At 36.5% G+C, this 22,107-nt stretch overlaps 1 protein-coding gene across 1 annotated transcript in view; it reads right to left on the minus strand.

Annotated features, from left to right (window-relative positions):
• The window catches only part of uex (metal transporter uex), a 234,450-nt gene that overhangs the window by 192,083 nt on the left and 20,260 nt on the right, over nucleotides 1-22,107 (minus strand). Inside the window, exon 3 of the mRNA XM_090384604.1 lies at nucleotides 2,077-3,326. Coding sequence (XP_090240730.1) covers nucleotides 2,077-3,326 — 1,250 coding nt within the window. The remainder of the gene's footprint in view (nucleotides 1-2,076; nucleotides 3,327-22,107) is intronic.

Below are 22,107 nucleotides of genomic sequence, written 5' to 3' on the forward strand. Positions count from 1 at the left end.
ATTATTTTCCCCGGAAAACACAAATCAAACTAATAGGTCTATAGTTAGTTGTGTCACCTCTTGAACCCACTTTGTGAATTGGTAATAAATCCGTACACCTCCAGTCCATGGGGACCTCCCCTGAGTCCAAGGAAGCTCTCATAATTATGGCTAAGGGTTTGCTTACTTCCTTTGCTGTCTCCTTTAATATAACTGGATAGATCCCATCCACCCCAGGTGCCTTCCTTATGTTTAACTTCAATTTCTCCTCCTTTGGGAGACAAAAATAACTTATATTTTACATTGAGCAGATCTAAATACAATAAAAATGTATTGCTGACTGAGCCCCTTGCCCATTTAGATCTGAGCATCCAGCAGGAGGTATAGGTCAGCAGGCAAGAAGTTTATTTATTTAATTAAAATAGGTTAACTGCAATTGCAACTAAAAATAGCTCATTGTAACATAACTGTAACATAGAATCATAACTTAGATATGCCAATTGCTAATTTGTCATTATAAACTAGAACTTTTCATCTATTTTTTGTAAATTAGAATTGATCATTTGTAAATACATCTTAGTTGATTGTTATTTAGATCTGCTCAATGTAAAATATAAGTTATTTTTTCCTCCCAACAGCAAGGTCTGATGGGTCTGATAATGATGGGTATTGGCAAGATACCTGAAATGTTACTCATTGTATATTAGTTTAGGTAACACCTAAATAAAATACATTAAAACTCCACGTGGTATAAGAGTGGTAATTTAGATATATTATAATTTAAATGCTTTTCAATATTAAGCTGAATAAATAAATATAATGATACACCTGACATTTTGTATTGTTATTTTTGTAACCTTGAACACTTTTCTTTTTGCAACACTCCTTTATATTGATCATAAGATTTATGCTTGGAATTATAGTGTCATTTTAAATTATATTCTTTAAAAACTGATGCAGTCACCTTACGCACCAAACAAACTGACTTTTCATCATGCTCAAAGAAGAAATGGTCTTCAGTCCACCTTTGATTAAAACATGACACTCTAAATAGACTTTCCTCTTTCAGAAAATTTTTAAGGATGATTTTTTAATTCAGTACAAAGTAATAATAATTCAGTACAGTGAACAAATTATATCAAAATTGTAGAATTTCACAATATGAAAGGATTGATACGCACATAAGTATTTAGCATACATATTTGATACAGTCGAGCTGAGCTCGATGCTTGTATGCCACTACACGCTGTGGTAAAACTCTCTAAAATGCTGTTTTAGTTCACTTTCTGCACAGGCTGTGTAAAATTTATTTGTGGCCGGATCCAGCCAGTGGGGCATAGGTTGAACACCACTGTTCAAATAGAAGCTTTTTGTGCCCTTAAAAGATGATATGCTACAACATCACCTCCTTTTGTCTCCTAGTAGACACTCTGGTTCTATTCTACCTACCATTTTTACACAATATATTTCCTGTTTCCCTGATAATTGAGTTACCGACAATAAGACAACAAGAGCTACCTCCTAAAGAGTATAAGAAAGCCAAAGATGGATTAATGAAAAATGTGGCTTAATCCAATATGCAAGTTGAGTGATACTTCTTGTCTAAACGTAAGAAAACATGGTTGATTTTATTGGATTTGTTTAAGAGTAAGAAAAACAAAAACTCCAGAGTTGTACTTCATAGTTGCACACAAGCAGCAACAGTGAAACAGTTTAATATGAAATTCTATTCGACATCTCATTTATTTTGAAAGCAATCTAAGAATTTTCAGTTAATAAATTATTAAATAATACTTAACTTCAAATGTCCTGTGGTTTCATATGTAGGAACTAAACTGCAAGACTTTCCCAGATTCTTCAAAATTGCATTTTCCCTGCAGTTATTGCAAAAAGCTCTACACTGTTCATTCATTATTATCAAAGAGTTTCTACATGGTTTATAAGGGTTTATAAATATATAAGGGTAAATTTATAACCCTTATTTTATATAACAGTTATATAACAGACTTATAGACTATACATTTTAATAATGTATTATTTATTATTACTACATATAAATAAAATAAAATAACACTATTAAATTAATTCGGTACTCACCTTTCTTGAATTCATTTAGCATTACATCAAGAGTTTCATCTTCAAAGACATATGTAATGGGGTGATTATAGAACTCACATAATGTCCGTAGTGGGGAATTGTCATCTGGATCAACAAATGCCAAATCTTTGGTATGTAACAGAGCAACTATGTTGTTACGATCGCCATCGTGAACAGGGATTCGAGTATACCCTTGCTTCATGATTTCTGACATTGTTTCAAAATTCAACACAGCATCAAATGGAACCATGAATACATCATCTATTTTTGTCATAACATCAGTAACCGTTTTCTTTTTCAATTCAAGGGCTCCAGAAATAATATTAACCTCTTCATTTTCCAATTTGTTATAATCTTTAGTAAGGCGAATAAATTCCATCAGTCTTTCTCTGTCATAAACATTCCCTATCTCCTCCCCTAATAGGAAATCCAAAATCTTACTGATTGGATAGGAGAGTGGAAATGTAAGAAGCATAAAAAATTTTGTAATCCAAACAGTTCTTGCACCTATTGCCAAGCCATGACGAGAGCATATTGCCTGAGGTATTATTTCTCCAAAGATCACAATGCCCATTGTAGATACTACTATAGCTATCACTCCTGATGTCAAATCATCCATTAGAATTGTTAATGTACTGTTTACTAAAACATTTCCAAGTAAAAGAGAGCAAAGTAAATAATTTCCTCTTTTACGCAAAGGTGATATTGTCCTAGCATATTTTTTTTCTGTTTCATTGCCACAGTTTTCAATAACTCTTAATTCTGTCTTGTCCAGAGACATAAGACCTAAATTCAGCCCACTGAAAAGTCCTGACAACACAAGTAACACAAGAATGATACAAATCTGTAGCCAGAGAGGTAATAAAGCACCTTCAGCAAGAATGCGATTCCAAGGTTCATCTCCCTGATGAACCCACTGTGTGCCTTTCCCATTATGTTTCACACATATATAATATTCACCATTTGGAGTTTTGGGAAAAGTTAAAGAAATTTTTATAGTATTAGAAGATAGAAATTCAAAATCCTGTAAATGATGTATAACTGTTGTTGGGAGATCATCACAACTACTTCCCTTTTTTCTTGCTATAGTTGTAAATGCAAGTGTGGTACGAGGAGAAAAGTTTTCCCCAAAGAGCTGCAAAGTGTTCTTCACACCAGCTTGAATTTCAGTCACTCCTTCAACAGAGGTATATACCCTATGTCCTTCCCCACGAACTCCAAAAACGGTGGCACCTATTACCTCTTCTGACCTGTTGTTAAAAGAGAAAAAATTCATATTCAAACAAACAAGGGTAAATATTGTAATATTACAGAAACATCTATTAATGTGAAAAAAAAATTCCAACTAAACTATCTCAATATGAATCAAATAAATTCTTTCTTAATTTATTATATCAATATGACATTAAGTTATAAGAAGTCACATTACACAAGCCCACAATCACATTATCCATGCTCAAAACTGAAAAATAATGAGAGCTCCTGGTTTACAAACTATCTAATTTAGGGACTTTCAATCTTATGAACAAAAATTTTCAATATCCAGACATTCAATTTATGAACATGCATCTCATCTTACAACTTCTCAGCAACTTCATAAAGCATCACCATCTGCAATAAAATGGGTAAGAAAAATACTTTCATCTCTTATGTATTGTAATTAAAATATTTAACAATTTAATATATGCTATACATGCACTTATTTTTTGTTGAAATGTACTATCAAAGACTTCCACTGATTTCTTTATTTAATTAATTTATTGCTCAAGAACTGTTTGCAGTTCTTTCCAAAGCATAGTGTTACTTCTGTAATTGTTTATTTTATTTAGTAATGACTGTTCTTCACACACAAAGCCATTGGACTAAACTGTACTGTTTTTTCCTGCAAAAATGTATTTGCCATACTTATGAGCTACTGATAAGTAACTCATAAGTATAGCACTCAAATTTTTGGAGCTATACTTATGAGTTACTAATTCGTAAGTACAAATTTGTATAGCTCCAAAAATGTAATCCCTCTACCATAAATTGCAATAACTATTAATATTATTGTTATTTATTACTATTTTAAATCTTATGTTGATGGTTGCTCAGATAGCGTCAGTGAAATTATTCTTATAGGGATGAAATACGGTATTCTAGACTACACCTAAAATACTGTTCATTATCTAAACCTTGGTTTTCCAATAAATGTGCTAAGGCTCTTCAAGATATGAATGTTGCATATCGTAATTGGCCTGCATCAAAATCTTTAGGTTTATTTTCAGCCTACACGAAAGCTCACAAAAACTGTAATTAATCAATCCAAACTAGATTTTGAACAGATAAGAGCAGAAAACTTGCATCTTGTCCAAATGGTAGTCGAGCATTCTGGTATCTTACCAAAGCTATTGCCCTCAACTTTTTACCATCAATACTCTCTCCTTTACTTCTGTTAAAATCTGATAATATATAGCAGACTTACTATCGTTGTACTTTTCTTCTAACTCTTGTACTGAAGATCTTGGTAAACCACCTCCTACCATTCTCAGTCACAGCACTCAATGCCTCCTGTGGTCTTCCGTCAAAAGGATTAGCAGAGGCATGTGATGCAAGAAAGCAAGCTTATACAGCATCAGCCAAAAAAAAAAAAAATCTTCCTATTTCACCCATCCATTCGCTCCAAATGTTTGCCTAGTTTTGTCTTGATGTCAGAACAATTTTGAACAATCCTGAAACAAGAAAGCTGCAGGTCCTAATGGCATTTCTCCACTAGTTCTCAAAATGTGCACCTGAGCTTGCTCTTGTTCTGTATTACCTTTTCATACTATCCTATTCCACTGGCGTTTTTCCTTCTGTTTGGAAATTTGCTTATATTCAGCCAGTTCCTAAGAAGGATAAAGAATCCCTCCCGTTAAATTATCATCACACTGCACTTACCTCTACTCTTTCCAAAGTGATGAAGAAATCCATTAACAGCCATCCAACTCTATCTTAAAACTTTCATCTGATCAATGATTGCTAATATGGATTCTGTCAGTTCTACTGGTGTTATATTGGCTTATGTTACCAATCTATAGACAAATTCAATGGACCGTCTTTGTAAAAGAATCCAAAAGCAAAAACCCATGGACCTCATGAACAAGATAGTTCGGGAGAGAACATTTATCTCTGATGTCCTCGGCACTGTTACCACTGAGACTCATGAAATCTCTGGCTGGACACACTCTATTAACCAAATTCTTGAAAACTTGTTTCCTATGGATAATTCTTCTGAAGATTCTCCAGAGTATATGGCAATTCAGGAGGCAAATAACAAGTACACCACTGAAGAACATACCGAACCATTTACTTTAGAGGAACTTACCTCGGTGGTCAAGAAGATCAACGTGAAGAAGGGTCCAGAAATGGATATGATTGTGTGTTCATTCTCCAACTGTTAAAATTAAGACCTTTACTTCCTCTTGCTCTTCAATAAATGCCTCATGGAAGGCATCTTTGCTCCATCTTATCAAAAAGCCAGATAAGCCTGCCCCAAACCCACATGCCTACAGACCAATTGCACAGCTTGCTAATGTTGGGAAGATCTTGGAGTGGCTTATGGCTCTTTGACTAACAGCACAATCTCTTTTCCACCTGTCAATATGGCTTCATCCCAGGACATTCTTGTGAGGAGGCAAGAATAACCTGGGGTGAAGAGAGCTGTTTCAGCAGCACAATCTCTTTTCCACCTGTCAATATGGTTTCACTTCAGATCATTCTTGCGAGGAGGCCTTGTCTGACTTTGTCTGGCACATTGTAAATTCTAAATCCAAATTTGAACTAGCTATTATGGTCAACTTCGGAGGCGCCTTCGACACTATCTGGTGGGGCAGCGCACTTGAACGTCTCCAGTCTGCCAGATGCTCCTTTCATATGTACAAATTATTTCAAAGCTATTTCTCTGACCGCTCAATAATTGTCAAATCAAAATTTCTTCAAGTCTCTAGGAAGATCTTTCGAGGGTACCCCAAGGTCCTGGGGCCCCTTATCTGGAACACTGTGCTTCAAGACTGGCTGGGCTGCTCTCACAAGAATTGTAAAATTTTTGCTTTCGCCGATGACCTGACAATTGTAGTCTCAGGCAGTTCTTGTGCAGTGTTGGAGGTGAATGCAAACCAGATTTTAACTGACCTTTCCACCTGGTCATTGGCTAACAAACTTAAAATTAATTCAGTGAAAACAAAAATGATGCTTTTTAAATCTAAGTTGGATCTCAAGCGGCCTCCCCAAGTCAAAATTTTTGGCAAGCGGCTCCTTATTGTCACTGAGGCAAAACTCCTTGGGGTCATTATTGACATAAGCTTTCCTTCTATTCTCATCTGATTCACATAAGTACTAAAATCAAAAAATTCACAGGGTCAATTATTAGAATTTCCAGAGGGGAGCGGAGTCTCTCTCTAGGAATTCACTCTTTCTCTACTATAATGCTGTTTTCCTGCCCATAGTCACCTATGCAGCAGGAGCTTGGTTTCACCGGGATACCAATTCCAAAATGAGGTTAAAACTGAATTCTATCCAGCGGAGCATGCTGCTCTCTATTCTCAGAGTCTGTAGAACAGTTTCCACCGCTGCAGTGCAAGTTATTGCGGCGTCCCTTCTGTTGGATCTATTTGTCATCTATCATGGCCCTTGCTTTCGACACAAAAAACAAATACCTTCAGAATTACTTGATATCCAGCTAAATTTAAATAAAGATCCTAAAAAAGAGAAATCCAGATGCTTTAACGAGCTAATTAGCATCTGGCAGACCAGATGGGACACCACTTGGAGCAGTCACAAGAAAATTCTTGCCTGATGTGACCTTACTCTCTGAACCGGTTAAAACCTGGTGCTCCTTAACTATGGAAACTTCCTTTCTGGTAACTGGACATGGCTCTCTCAATCAAAAACTATCAGTTTCGCTTGCATCACACCGATCTCTGTAGCTGCAGGAATACAGAAGATTGGAGTCACCTGCTCTTTAACTGTGCAATCTATGATGATCTTAGGGTGAAGCTCTGAATTGACGTTCCAGATCTCTCTCCAGCGTGGGAGGAATTTCTTCTACAGAATAAGAACCATCTCTCAGCTCTTCAGAACTTTGCCTCCGAGGTGTTTGCTCGCAGAAAGAGAATCAATGCTGGAGTAGTGAGCCAAAACAATTCACCAAATACACCTGTGTAAGCGGGACAACAGTTTGCTTCTCTGCTATCCTGGATGACAAAACATACTTTTAGGGAAAGCTCAGAAATTTCTGTGAAGTGCTGGGCTGCTCATGAATTAAGCATAATTGCATCAAAATTCAATATATGGTTCATGTACCAAGAACTATAATTGCACTGACCCTAAAGGTCACCAGTTCCACATATGAATTATCCTGAAAACAAGAATACTTATTGAAGACTACTTTTTCTTCTTTTTTTTATTTTTGTCAACCAGCACCATTTTTTTTTTTTTACCAGCAACAGTCTCTCTCTCTCTCTCTCTCTCTCTCTTTTGTTTTTTTTTGTTTTTTTTTATTCTTTTTTTTACCAGCACCAGCCTCTTTTCTTTTTCTTTTTATTTATTATTTTTTTTAATTTTATTATTTTTTTTATTCCAACTATCACCAATGTGTCATTTTTTTTTCTTTTTCCAGCACTAATGTTTTTTCTTTTTTTGTTATATTTTATTTCAACCAGCGCCACGGGTTGGGTTTCTTTTTATTCCCCCCCCCCTCTTTCTTTCTCTCTCTCTCTCTCCTTTCTTTTCCTCTGGAATGGGCCCCGGAGGATCCTGGCGGCCCACCTTCTGGCATCACTAGGTGGGATTACGTGCTCTACTGGAACTGGCCCACCTTCCCGTGGTGTGGACGAGCACCCTGAATCATCTGTCCAGCCAAGTGGCCAGAACACACACAGAATGCACAAAAACCTACACCAACACATTTCTGGCCCATTTACAGTTGATTCTCCTCTTCACAGAGACACGAGGCAGAATTGAACAGGCGTTCTAGATGCCACCATATACATATACACGTCTAACCGTTTTGACACACGGTCTCCTGAATAGGGAAACATTTTATAACCACGTGGTATATCTAGCAGTATGGATGTTAATTCATCCATAGACCGGTCACAAGCACGAATAAAGACAAGACTGGTTATAGCTCGGACACAGCATGGGTTTGTTAAGGGGGAAGTCTTGTCTGACTAATTTGATTGGATACTATGATGTGGTCACAAAGGAACTGAATGCAAAGAATAATTTTGATATCACATTTGGATCTTAGAAAGGCTTTTGATACTATTGCACATGGAAGACTGCTGCACAAATTGCAGCAATGTGGCGTTGGAGGCAAATTGCTACTATGGATAAAGGGATGGTTGAGTGGGAGAAGACAATGGACACTGCACTTCGTGGACTAATTTTATTGGTAGAGTCCCTCAGGGTTCAGTGTTGGGTCCATTGTTGTTTTCTGTATTTATTAATGACATTGATGATGGTATATCAGGCTTAATGTCCAAGTTTGCAGATGATACGAAGGTCGGCAGGGTTGTTAATAACACTAATGACAGTATGCTGCTGCAACAGGATCTAGAAAAGTTGAGAAGGTAGGCTGAGAGATGGCAACTGAAGTTTAACATTGACAAATGTAAAGTACTGCATATGGGAAGCAGTAACCCCAGAGTAACGTATCAACTGTGTGGTACTACACTGACAGTGGTAGAGAATGAAAAGGACCTGTGGGTAATTGTGCAGGCAGATATGAAGTTTTCTGAGCAGTGCAGACGGTCTGCAAGATTAGCTTACGGTATATTGTCAAAGAAATACAGGAATTTTTCAAGAAGAGATAAGGTGATTATCCCCTTGTATAAGGCAATGGTCAGGCCACACCTTGAGTACTGTACAGGTCTGGAGGCCTTATTTTAAGAAGGATGTAGAGCTGCTGGAATGAGTACAGAGAAGGGCAACAAGATTAGTAAATGGAAAAGGTTGCTCTTACGAAGAAAGGCTTTAGTTTTGCAAATTGCAGTGTCTGGAGACTAGGCACCTGTGAGGTGAACTGACTGAGGTGTATAAAGCCTTGAATGGTTTGAGCATGCTCAATGCTGATGGGATTCTTCCTGTTGCTCAGAATAATCACCTGAGAGGGCATAAATTCAAATTGAGGGAAGACGTGTAGGATAGATGTGCAGAAGTTTGCCTTTTAGTCAGTGGGTGGTTGATTGTCGGAACACACTTCCATCTGTTGTTGTAGAAGTTGATAGCTTAAATGGATTCAAGGCAGAACTAGACAGACATTTAGGAGTAGATGGGTGAAATGAGAAGGGTGTTTTTTTTTTTCTTCTTTTTTTTTTTTTGGCTGATGCTATATAAGCTTGCTTTCTTGCATCATGTGCGTTTTCTAATGCTAATGCTAAATGGGGGCCTACCCCAGTATTTTTCACCAGAAAACTTTATGAACGAGCTCAAGAATTTATCCGAGATGATACCTGAAGGTGGACCCTCCAGGCTGGAAAGTATCAATGCTACTGGAGAAGAGTGGTGACCTGTTTCTGGTATTGTGGGGACGGATGATGCAATTCAGTTAAAGCAGTGGTTTTCAACCGGGGTGCTGCAACAACATTCCAGGGGTGCCACGTAATTTGGGTTTAAGTTACTTAAAACGTATTATTTTTTTTATTTATATGTTTATTTCATTATAAAAAGTGTTAATTTTGTGGTGATCTATAATTGATGTTTACTTAGTACCTCTATATAAAGAATAAAATTATATACTGTATATATATAATTTGTATTATGAAATGTAATTTTTATAATTATATTATTGTAATAAATATCATATAACATATTTTTTTAATATTATATATATATTTGGATATATAGAGAGAGAGAGAATCAGATCTAACAGGCAGAAAATTGAGAAGGGGTGGCGCAAAATAAAATCAATTACTTAGGGGTGCCGTTATTAAAAAAAAGGTTGAAAACCACTGAGTTAAAGCCTTCAGAAGGCCTATTTGCTGTGGCAGCACAAGATGGAAAGAACAGTCTGCACTATACAAAACCACATAAGATTGGCACATGGAATGTTCAGAGTTTGAAACATGGAAAGCTGGATATCATTAAGAAAGAAATGGTTAGGACCAAAATCGTTGGTGTCAGTGAAATAAATTGGATGGGAAATGGCTACTTTCAGTCAGTTGAATTTACAGTTTACTATTCTGGGAATGAATAAAATCAGGAGAATGGTGTGGTATTTATAGTGAACAATATCATTGCTAGATCAGTTGAAAGTTATAGATCAGTAAGTGACAGAGTAATGGCCATCCGCATTAATAGAAAACAGCTTGAAATCACATTTCTTGAAGTCTATGCACCCAAAAACAGATGCAACTGAAGATGAAATTGAACATTATGCTGAAGCTCAGGATGCACACTGAACCAAACACCAAAAAAGACTATGTTCTTGGGGACTTCAATGTGAAAATAGGAGACAGAGAAGAAGATGGGGTCATTGGCAAATTTAGTCTGGACGATAGGAATGTGGCAGCAAACTGTCTGGTGCAGTTCTGTCAAGAAAATCTATTAAGAATTACAAACACATGGTTGATCCAACCTAAGTGACATTTGTGTACACAGACATCCCCAAACTGACTACATCATGTGCAGTTAAAAATGGAAAAACACTTTTTTTCAGTGAAAACGTTACCTGGTGGAGACTGCAGCTCGGACCACCAACTCTTAGAAGCCAAAATCAGGCTCAAGTTCTGTAACATCAAAACGAATGCTGCACCTCGGAAATATGACAGATAAAATTTCACCACTGTATTCAGTCATGATAACAAACAGATTCGACTCATTTAACTACAAGGAAAGGCAACCAGATGTACTCTGGGAGGAAACAAGAAACAGCGTCACAAACAGCACAGCACAGCAATACATCCCATACAAAAAACATGCAAAATCAAGTAAGTAGCTGTCAGAAGAAACCATCAAAATTGCTAAAAAAGAAGAAAAGCTAAATCTGCTGGAGATAAAGAGATGAGACAAGGCTTAAGGCAGAATTCCAAAGGGCAGCCAGAAAAGACCAGAAAAAATACTGGAATGAAACTGTTGTAAAGAAATGGAAGATAATAACAAAATAAGGCAGAGAGAGAGAGAGATCTCTTCGCACAAATAAAGAAGATCCAGACACCACTCACTACTTGTAAGAGTTCAATAAAAGACAGAGATGGAAATGAACTGAGATCAACAAGGAATAAAGAAAAGATATCAGGAGTATGTAAATAAAAGCAAACATCAACAGATTGAAGCGAAAGGGCAGGATGAACTAGATACTTTAGAGGAACCAGATATTTTAAAGGAAGAGGTAATATGGGCACTGCAACAACTACCAAGGAGTAAAATGCCTGGAATTGGTGGAATACCAACAGAATTGTTAACATTTTTGGAAATTACAGTTATCACAGCTTTGTGCCAGGAGATCTGGAAAAGCAATATGTGGCCAAAAGACTGGAGGAGTTCGGTGTTCGTTCCAATCCTGAAGAAGGAAAACACCCAAAAATTGCTTTAACTACCGTACAATACCGTACCGCACAGCCTTGATATCACACACAAGTGAGATTCTATCCAAAATCATTCAAGCACAATTGTACAGAATCATAGAAACAGAGCTTCCTGATGTCCAAGTTGATTTCTGCAAAGGAAGGGGCACTAGTGATCACATTGCAAACATCCATTGGATCATGGAAAAAGCCTATGAATTTCAGAAAGATGTATACATGTGTTTCATCAACTATACCAAAGCATTTGATTGTGTTGAACATGAAAAATTGTGGAATTCTTTGATAGAATTGGAGGTACTGGCACACTTGATTGAACTAATAAGATCATTGTACACCAACCAAGAAGCAACTGTCAGAACAACATTTGGAGATACAAACTGGTTTGAAATTGGAAAAGGTGTGCGACAGGGCTGTATCTTATCGCCATTTTTATTTAATTTGTATACAGAATCAGTTATCAAGAAATTGTACTTGGATGAGTCAGAAATCGGAGTGAAAATTGGCAGCAGAAACGTCAATAATTTAAGATATGCTGATGATACACAACTCTGCTTGCAGAAAATGTGGAAGATCTAATACAACTGATTTTAATGGTTAAAGATGAGAACAAAAAAGTGAGACTAGAGCTCAGAATCAAGAAAACAAAAATTATGACAACAGCTGGGACTGGAGAAGATAAAATTAACAATGAAGAGGTTGAATCTGTCTGGGAGTTCATCTTTGTTGGATCTAAGATGGGGCAGAGAATCTGGCCCTGAAATTAAAAGAAGGATTTCACTTGGATGCAGAGCAATGATGAGCATGGAAAAGATCTGGAAAGACAAAGACGTCAGCCTTACAATAAAGATCAGAATGGTTAATGCTATAGTGTAATATTTCCCAAACTTTTTTAGTCACAGAACACTTTTCATCTCACAACATATTCACAGAACTCTTACGAAATACAGGTTTAGCGAGAGACAAAGAACTGTTGCTAATATTTTATTACATAGGACACACTGTGCATCAAGAGCATCTTCATTTCCAATACATGTAAAGCTGAAATTCAAATAACTGTCATTATACTTTCGTTTTGGCCTTTTATTAGTTGGTTCCTGTTTTCTCACTTCGGATTTCTGGGGAACAAAAGGCTGCGATTGTTCATCCTCACTTTGAAGTGTGAAAATACTGTGTTCATTTTCATCGACCACAGTTGCACTACTAGAAGTACTTTGCTTCTCGTTTTAAAGTTCCTTTTTCCATCCACAAATCTATGGTCACATATTTTAGAAATAATATTTCTAAATATTAATAATTATTGAAAAAATTTATACAAGGAAGTAAGTTTAGTTGGAAATAAAGATGCTCCTGATGCACAGTGTATAATAAAATACAGTGAGTTCTGGTATAACGCACATTTTAGCAATGCAAATTTACTCCAATGCGACTGATACATTACGGAACAATGCGAGTATAACGTGATTTTCGGGTTGGCCCATGTGTGATTTCGTTTACAAGTAACACCAGGTAAATGCAAAACCCGGCACCAACCGGAACATAGCGACCTGCACAGCAATACATAAAAGTTTACAAAGCTTAAAAAATGTCAAACGTCAAATGTGTGAGAGCTATATTTCACATTTACTGTAGTTGTAGTGGTCGGAAACACACCGTTGTCATTCGCTGTATTCACAAGATAACAGGTGATATTGTAGGCTAACTCATGTTTTTAGGAGCTTACATTTTTCTATTCAAATAGAAATTTCATGAGGCGTGATAGCGTGAGCAGAGGAGTACATTTCTGGAGGTCACTACCATAAAACAAAAACAATTTTCAGTTCCTGGTTTATTGGGCTTTTCTGTTAGTGCAATCTAATTATAAATGGGTAGTAAACTCAATCTTTTTGCATTTGTGATAATACCGATAGTGTGGGTTTTATGTTATTATGGTGAAATGTGTTTCCCCTCTCATGAAATCTTCAATCATATAAAAAATATAAATTCTCAGAATCTTCTCTTCATCCCTATTTTTTAAGCTTTGTAAACTTGTTAATTCTGTACCTCACTTGTGCAATTTATGCATGCCACGTTGGTCGTTACTGACTGCTTATCTTTTTTACTGTTTTAAATTTTACAATCCAAAAAAAAAAAAGTCAATGAACAGAAATATCAATTAGTATGCATATATTACAGTATTAATTAAGCTATATACATGAGCATACGTGGTTTCCAACCAATACAAGGTATCTTGTCAAGATAGTGCTATATTTACTGTAATATTTTATTTATTTATAAAAATTTATGATGTTTAAACTGTATTAGCAATTTTATTGGGTTTCTGAATTTTTTTTTTTTTTTTTTTTTTTTTTTTATTGTTTTATTTTCCAAACTGGACATTTTTTTTGAGTGCTCTGCCTCTATCTCTATTTTCCCCATTAGCCCTGTTGTTTTTAATGTGCGAAATACCATAAGGCAGAGATTTTTAGGAACACGTACCACATTACAGCAGAACTGATTGTATTAGCAAACAGTTCTTTGGCTCCTGTAAACTTGTTTCATAAGTGTTCTGTAAATATACAAGTTTTCGGTAAATATATTGTGAGATGAAAAGTGTTCCATGACTAAAAAGTTTGGGAAGCGCTGCTATAGTGTTTCCCATAACAACTTATGGGTGTAAAAGCTGGACAATGAAAAATGCAGATGAAGAAAAATTAACGTTTTTGATCTTTGGTGCTGGAGAAAGCTTCTTTGCATACCACGGATAGTGAAAGTAATGAACAGAGAGGTTTTGGATCGCATCAAGCCAGAAACATCACTGGAAACCAAGATCACCAAGCTACGATTGACCTATTTCGGTCACATAATGTGATCCAATTCATTAGAAAAATCGGTAACGCTAGGAAAGGTCAGTGGAACAAGGAGAAGAGGATAGAGAAAGAACATGCTAGCTCAACACTGGCATGAGCATGAAGGACTAGAAAGAATCTGTTGAAGACCAGATAGCATGGAAGCAGCTCACCCATAGTCTCCAAAAGTCAGCTGTGACTGAACTTATTATGTATATTGTTGTTGATGAAAACAACAATATATATACATAATAACTGAAATATACAAGGTGCAGCAATAAAGTTCCTGAACTGGTGATAAAAATAACAGCGAAGAAACTCAAAAATGGCTTTATTTTTATTCCAAGTAATCACCACCTAACTGAATGTACTTATTACACCATTCTAAAAGTTTCTGAAAAGAGTCAATGAAGAGCTCGAAAGAGATGATGTTCATTTCGGCAGTTATAGTTTTCTTTATGTCCTCAATATCCTGAAATCTTTCTTTTGAGGAAAATTTTCACCTTGGGAAAAAGAAAGTTCGCTGGTACTAGATCATGAGATGGATGATGAGCTTTGGTTGTTTCAGTATGACCTATAGACAAAGCCCTTACAAAAAAAAGTGTGGAATGTGCAGGGGCACATTCATGAACCAACAACCAGCTGCACTTTTCTCAAAAGTGCATTCCCACCTGGGAAATGCACTTCAATATTCTTTGAAGCACCTGTACATGGAATGCATCACTGACACACACTCACACACACACACTCACTCACTCACTCACTCTCACTCTCTCTCTCTCTCATTCTCTTCCCCCCCCTTCAGAAAAACGTTCTTTGTGACTCACACCGTTTGCCAAAAAACATCATTGTCTTGATCCTGGACTTCTGTAAATGAAACTTTTGGGCCTTGGTGATGATTTTGAAGTCACTGCATATTCTGACATTTTGTCTCTGGGTCACACTGAAACACCCAATACTCATTTCCAGTGGGATTCAAGGAAATTAGGATTGTCTGGGGACAAGTTTGTAAGGCATAAATTTTGCACAGCCTTTCTTCCCTAAATCTTCATGCAGAATTTGACAAATCATCTTATTCATATCCAACTCATCAGCCATCATTCTGAGGGTCAAACAACGATCTCTTGTCACAATTTCTTGAACTTTTGCAACTCTGTCCTCATTTCGAGAAGTTGACAGATGCCCACTTCTTGGGTCATACATCCTCATGTCCATCCTTGATGGACATTCAAACACACTAGTACGACAAAATTTCACCACCATAAACAGTTAACATTCTGTAAGTGTCTATTGCAGATTTTCACAATCTAAAGTAAAATTTACAATTTGCTGCTCCATTGCAAATCAAGACAGAATGTTAATACTACTAATGAAACTGTTTGTTTGTCCTACTGGACAATCTCTGTACCACCAACTGTTGGAGGAAGCTTGAACTACAACATGTTACTTTTGTTTATTTTCAAATTCACCAAACATGACCAGAACAGTATCAGTTCAAGAACTTTACTGCCACACCTCATATGTGCATGTTTAAAATTTTGCGTAATTAGAAGTCTTTTACGCTAGAAAATGGAAGGGCCTAAAAGAGCGATGTTTGTATTTTATTCTAAAGCTTTTTTGTAATTTTCTGCAGAATTAATATATATATATATATATATATAATATTACGGATATATAAAGAAAATAAATCCAACAATAATACCATCAGGGACCTAAGACAACGCAAAAAAAAAAAAAAAAAATTATTATCGCTTTTTACCGACAATCTAGATGACGTCAACTGGGGCCAACCACCCAGAATGAAGGCAAAAAACGACAAGGTTCTCTGTTTCTGTGATGATCAATATATGCTAAGTAATTTAAATCTAAACCAAATATAAACCGGTATAGGCCGAAAATAAACGTCAACTGGGTGGTTGGCCCCAGTTGACGTCATCTAGATTGTCGGTAAAAAGCGATAATAATTTTTTTTTTTTTTTTTTTTTTTTTGCGTTGTCTTAGGTCCCTGATGGTATTATTGTTGTATTTATTTTCTTTATATTATCCGTAATATTATAGACATTATGGGTGCATTGCATGATTGCTTGCAACTGCATTGACTCATAAATATTATTTACATATTAGTTACAGTTACTTTCGTTTTAACTTTCTTTACTTTTTTATCAATAATTATAATTATATATATATATATTTTTTTTTTTTAAATAAAAGGTTCTTCATGCCATTTTAAAAGTTTTAATGTTTTTATTAAAACTTAAAAAGTTATACAATAAGTATTGAATCCATTAAACAAAGATGAAATATTGCATTGTTAAAGCAGAATTAAAAAAAAAACTGAAAACATTTTCCAGAAATTAGGCCCATGTATGAGACCTGCTGCTGTTTTTGCTACTCTGGAGTGCCACCACTACGGCCAGGTTAACTCAGCAGTGATTGCAGATGAACTATCAGGCTGCTCCAAAACTGTTGTTAAAGATTAAAATAGGAAATATTTTCTACCTTTCTGAACACAGATGGTTTTTGTGAAACCATCGCTTTTTACGATGGTTTTTGTGAAACCACCGTAAAAAATCGCTTCCAAAAACCAACTTCGATGGTTTTTGGAAGCGATTTTTTACGGTTTTTGCAGAGTAATTTGCATGCAGCAGCCTGCCAGGTACCACACCACAAAACAGGTACTGGTGTCACTAAGCTTCAAATTTTGTGTTTGTTTCCAGAGATCAAGGTCACTTTGCTTTACTGTCCCACCAGTGCTATAAATAGCTAGTGTTTTTTTTTGAAGGATTCGTTATTACTTTTGCATAATAAACATGAAAACACAAAACCCAATATTCATTCTTGATCGACAGGTTTCAAGATGCATTATTTTCAAATTTCACATGCTTCACATAATACACTGAATTTGAAATAAAGTTTTAAATAAAAGTGACTAATAATATCCTGAATACTACATACATATATTTTTTTAAATATTTAAATATTTATATAGCATAATAAGAAGAAATACGTGCACAGGCATGTTTGAATTTTGCATACTTTAATGTTTTTAAATGGTAAATGAAGGAGACTGACAAGTTTAATGTTCATATTTTGTCTATATTTCTTTATTTTTTTTTTTTTTTCAGAAGAATTAATAAAAGTTTTGTTTTTTTGAAAATAAGGCTTATTAATATAAAAACAGCTTATAATATGTATTATAAAAACAACTTTTAAATAATTTAAAAGCTATTTTTATAATAAGCCTTAAATGCTGCACACTAAATACTTGACTAAATCAACCAATCTTTCACCATAACATTAATAGTATTAGCATTAATAGAGGCATACGATGCAAGAAAGCAAGCTTATGCAGCATCAGCCAAAAAAAAAAAAAAAAAAACACTTCCATTTCACACCTCCCTCCATTCGTTCAAAATACCTGCCCAGATGAGCCTTAAATTTATTTAGGCTATCAACTTCCACAACAAGGGATGGAAGTCTGTTCCACCAACCAACTACCTGCTGGCTAAAGGCAAATTTCCACACATCTATCCTACATCTGTCTTTCCTCAATCTGAATTTATGCCCTCTCAGGTGATTATTCTGAGCAAGAGGAAGAATCCCATCGGCACTGAGCATGCTCAAACCATTCAAGGCTTTATACACCTCTATCAGATCACCTTGCCAGTGCCTAGACTCCAGACACTGTAATTTGCAAAACTTAAGCCTTTATTCGTAAGAGCAACCCTTTGTTCCATTCACTAATCTTGTTGCCCTTCTCTGTACTCGTTCCAGCAGCTCTACATCCTTTTTTGAAATGAGGCTTCCAGACCTGTATACAGTACTCAAGGTGTGGCCTAAACCATTCCCTTATACAAGGGAATAATCACCTCCTTATCCCTGCTAGAAAATAGGCAATAGGCAACTGTTGCAATGTTAAAATACAGTACAGTATTATAATGCACTGGGTACAATGAAAATTATCCTTTATATTCTTAATATGTTATACGGGTTGACTGAAAAGTCTCTCCGCAGTAACTACTAGCAAACTTTTCACATATTATATATTGCTCTTTTTAATTCAGCAATAATTAAAAACTTAAAACTTTAAAAACTTTAAACAATTAAAAATTTTAATTAATAATTAAAATATTATGTAAAATGTTCGCCAATAAAGTGAATATTATATAAAGGTGAAGAGGCCTCTTGTTCCATACTAATAAAGTAAATGTATTGTCCATCCGGAAAACAGTAAAGATGGTTTATTGAAAATTAAAAATGGGTTAATACAGGCAAAATATAATAAAATAAAATAAGCACAGAAGCTTTCGAGACTTCTTCAGCTGTAAAACACATAAAAACGTTACAATGGGATGAAGAATGTGCCAGGCGTGGTTATGCCAGACAAACAAAAAGCATGCACAAGGATGGTGCACGTAATGGTAGGAGCATTCACTGGGTAGAACCAGGTAATTGTTGCTGCAAATGTAGGGTGCATGCTAAAGCTCTTCACATTGTAAGACAACTGCCTCCGTGATTGGGTGTATGTGCCCGCCTCTTTTGTGATTGAGGACACAATGGCAACCAGATATAGGAAGTGACTTGAGCCACAACCGTTGGTGGTAGCGATGTGAGTAGTCAATGACTTTGGTATCGTGCCGTGGATTTAGGTCGTGTTGCATGGACCAATAGTGTTCTGCAACTGCAGAGTGCTCAGAATCAGCAGTCCGGATGGCCCTCTCATGTTCTGAGATATCTGGAGTCTCCTGGCAGTTTCCCCCACATAGTAGCTGCCATAGTCATGGCGTGTGATGCAGTATATCGAGCTGCTTCGTAAAAAGGAGCAGGGTGTTTGTCTCGAGGGTGTTTTCACCCTTGAGACAAGAGATCGTAATTTTCTGCAGTGAAACTGCAAGCACTATATCCAATATCGACACAGGAAGGCTTCTTAGAGAGGTGGCAGTGAATATTGTATGTTTTGCTACTGCAAAGAGATATATTATAATATATAATATATGCCTACCTCTACTCTGCCAGATAGTGACTAGAGGGAGTCCGAGTAGTGTGTATGCATGGTGGGCATTGTTGAGGCCACATTATGTCAAGGATTTCGGTATATTCTTACCATGTGTATGCGATATCCAAAAATTTAATTACTTCATACAAATATACATGGTCTCAATTCTAATCTCAATGATGTCCTTTTCTACTTGCAGTCTGCCAAACCCCATGTACTTTTTCTGACATAATCACAGTTATCGGTTGATTCAACTACTGCTCATCTCATATGCCCAAATTATTCCCTGTATGATTCCTTTCGCCTCAAAGGTGGTACTTGTGCTTATTGTCCGTTCTGATATTCCCTGTCAGAGACTTGGCAATTTGGAATCTCCTCTCTTTGAGCTTCTCTGGCTAAAAATCTCTCTACCTCATTGTGTGAAATTCATCTGTTGTCTCTACCGTTCCCCAACTCCACTAATCACATGGAGCTCTTTGACTTCCTCTCTCTCTCTTTGCAATTTGACTTTCTCCAGTACAACTTTCCTAACAGTGAGGTAATTTTCCTTGGTGATTTTAATGTTCACAACTCCAGCTGGCTTCCGTTTTCTAGTCACACCGACCCAGCAGGTCGAGATGCTGAGGCTTTTGCAATTACTAATGAACTAGCACAGATTGTTCATTTACCTACAAGAATACCGGCCAATCCTAATCGTACAGCCAATACGCTTGATCTTTTTCTCACAAACAATCCTTCTAAGTACACGGTCGAAGTAAGAGGTCCTTTAGGCACTTCAGATCACGACTTGGTGATTGTCTCTTCTCCAATGGGACCTATATCTCATGGCTATTCCCAACCTCTTGTTGTTTGGCATTACAAGAATGCAAAATGGGATGGCCTGCGAGATTTCTTTTCTTCTTTTCCTTGGTCGGATTACTGTTTCAAAACTTCTGATGTCAACATTTGCTCAGATCGTGTCAGTGAAATTATTCTTGCAGGAATGGAATCCTTTATCCCACACTCCACTTTAAAATCTCGTCCTTTATCTAAACCTTGGTTTTCCAATAAATGTGCTAAGGCTGTTCAAGAGAAGAATGTTGCATATCGTAATTGGCTTGTTTCCAATTCGTCAGTTACATTTTCTGCCTACAAAAAAGCTTGCAACAATTGTAAAGCAGTTAGTAATCAGTCCAAACCAGATTTCGAACAGGCTAAGAGTAGAAAACTTGCTTCTTGCCCTAATGGTAGCCAAGCATTCTGCTCTCTTGCCAAAGCTATTGGCCGCAACTTTTGTCCATCTCTGCTCCCGCCTCTGTCAAAACCAGATGGTTCTGTTGTCACTTCAGCCAAGGATAAAGCTCACCTGCTAACATACTATTTTTTTTCCAACTCATATATTAATGATCTTGGTAAAACACCTCCCATTCTCTACACGCTCCATTCAATGCTTCCTGTGTCTTCCATCAAAAGGATGTCAGAAGTATTTTGAGGAATCTTGATGCTAAGGAAGTTCCAGGTCCTGATGGTATTTCTCCACGTTCTCAAAACCTGTGCTCCTGAACTTACTCCTATTCATTGCCGCCTTTTTTCACTTTCTTATTCCTAAGGTGTTTTTCCTTCTGCTTGGAAATTTGCTCATATCCAGCCAGTTCCTAAAAAGGGTGGCAAATCCGTCCCATCCAATTATCGTCCCATTGCAATTACTTCTACTCTTTCTAAAGTAATGGATAAATCAATTAACCGCCAACTCTTAAACTACCTAGAAACCTTCAGTCTGGCCAGTATGGATTCCATCAGTGTCGATCCACTGGTGACATTCTGGCTTATGTTACCCATTTATGGACTAATTCAAAGGAAAAGTTCGGTGAAACACAAGTAGTTGCTCCGACATCTCAAAGGCTTTCGATCGTGTTTGGCACAAACGTCTTCTAAACAAGCTTCCCTCTTATGGTTTGCCAACTGTTTTTTGTAATTGATTATCCAGTTTTCTCTCTGATCGCTCACTGAGGGTGATGGTAGATGGCTCTCTTTGTCTTCTTACTTCTCCACTAATGCTGGTGTCACCTAAGGTTCAGTTCTTTCCCCCACTCTTTTCCTCTTGTATATTAATAACGTTCTTTGATTTTCTGAAAATCCTATCCATAGTTTTGCCGATGACATCAAATTGCATTCCACTTTCAATTTTCAGAAACCTTGCCCTGCTTAATCAGCTTCAACTTCTCGAATATCCGCTACCAATTCCCTAAATACCGACTCCAGTGGGGCAATGACAACTTAGTTGATTTCAATTCTTCTAAAACTCAGTCTTGTCTTATATCTCACAAAAAGGATTCTCCTGCTCCTATTTATTTATTTTTTTTTATGTGAACCCCAAACACGAGAGGTATTAGAACCTATAGTACTTAGTACCGTACTTGGGTTGGAGGTTGAGAATACGAAAGAAGATATTTGTTGACATTGGACTTGAACTTCTGTAGATTGTAATTTTCAGGAAATACGTATGAAGGATGGTTGTTCCAGAAAACGGCAGTTGAATGAATAAATGAGGAAGATGAAAAGTTGGTTCTGTGGGTTTGAAGACAGTAAATGGATGTTGGCTGGTGGCAGCACGTGTTCGGACTGTTTTGAAAGAGAGAGTGGGAATTATAGAAGCCAATTCAGAAGAACAGTGCCCATGGAA

The sequence above is a fragment of the Mastigoproctus giganteus genome, chromosome 11 (assembly GCF_048544385.1).
Source record: "Mastigoproctus giganteus isolate SK-2022 chromosome 11, ASM4854438v1, whole genome shotgun sequence".
In the NCBI taxonomy this organism is placed as follows: domain Eukaryota; kingdom Metazoa; phylum Arthropoda; class Arachnida; order Uropygi; family Thelyphonidae; genus Mastigoproctus; species Mastigoproctus giganteus.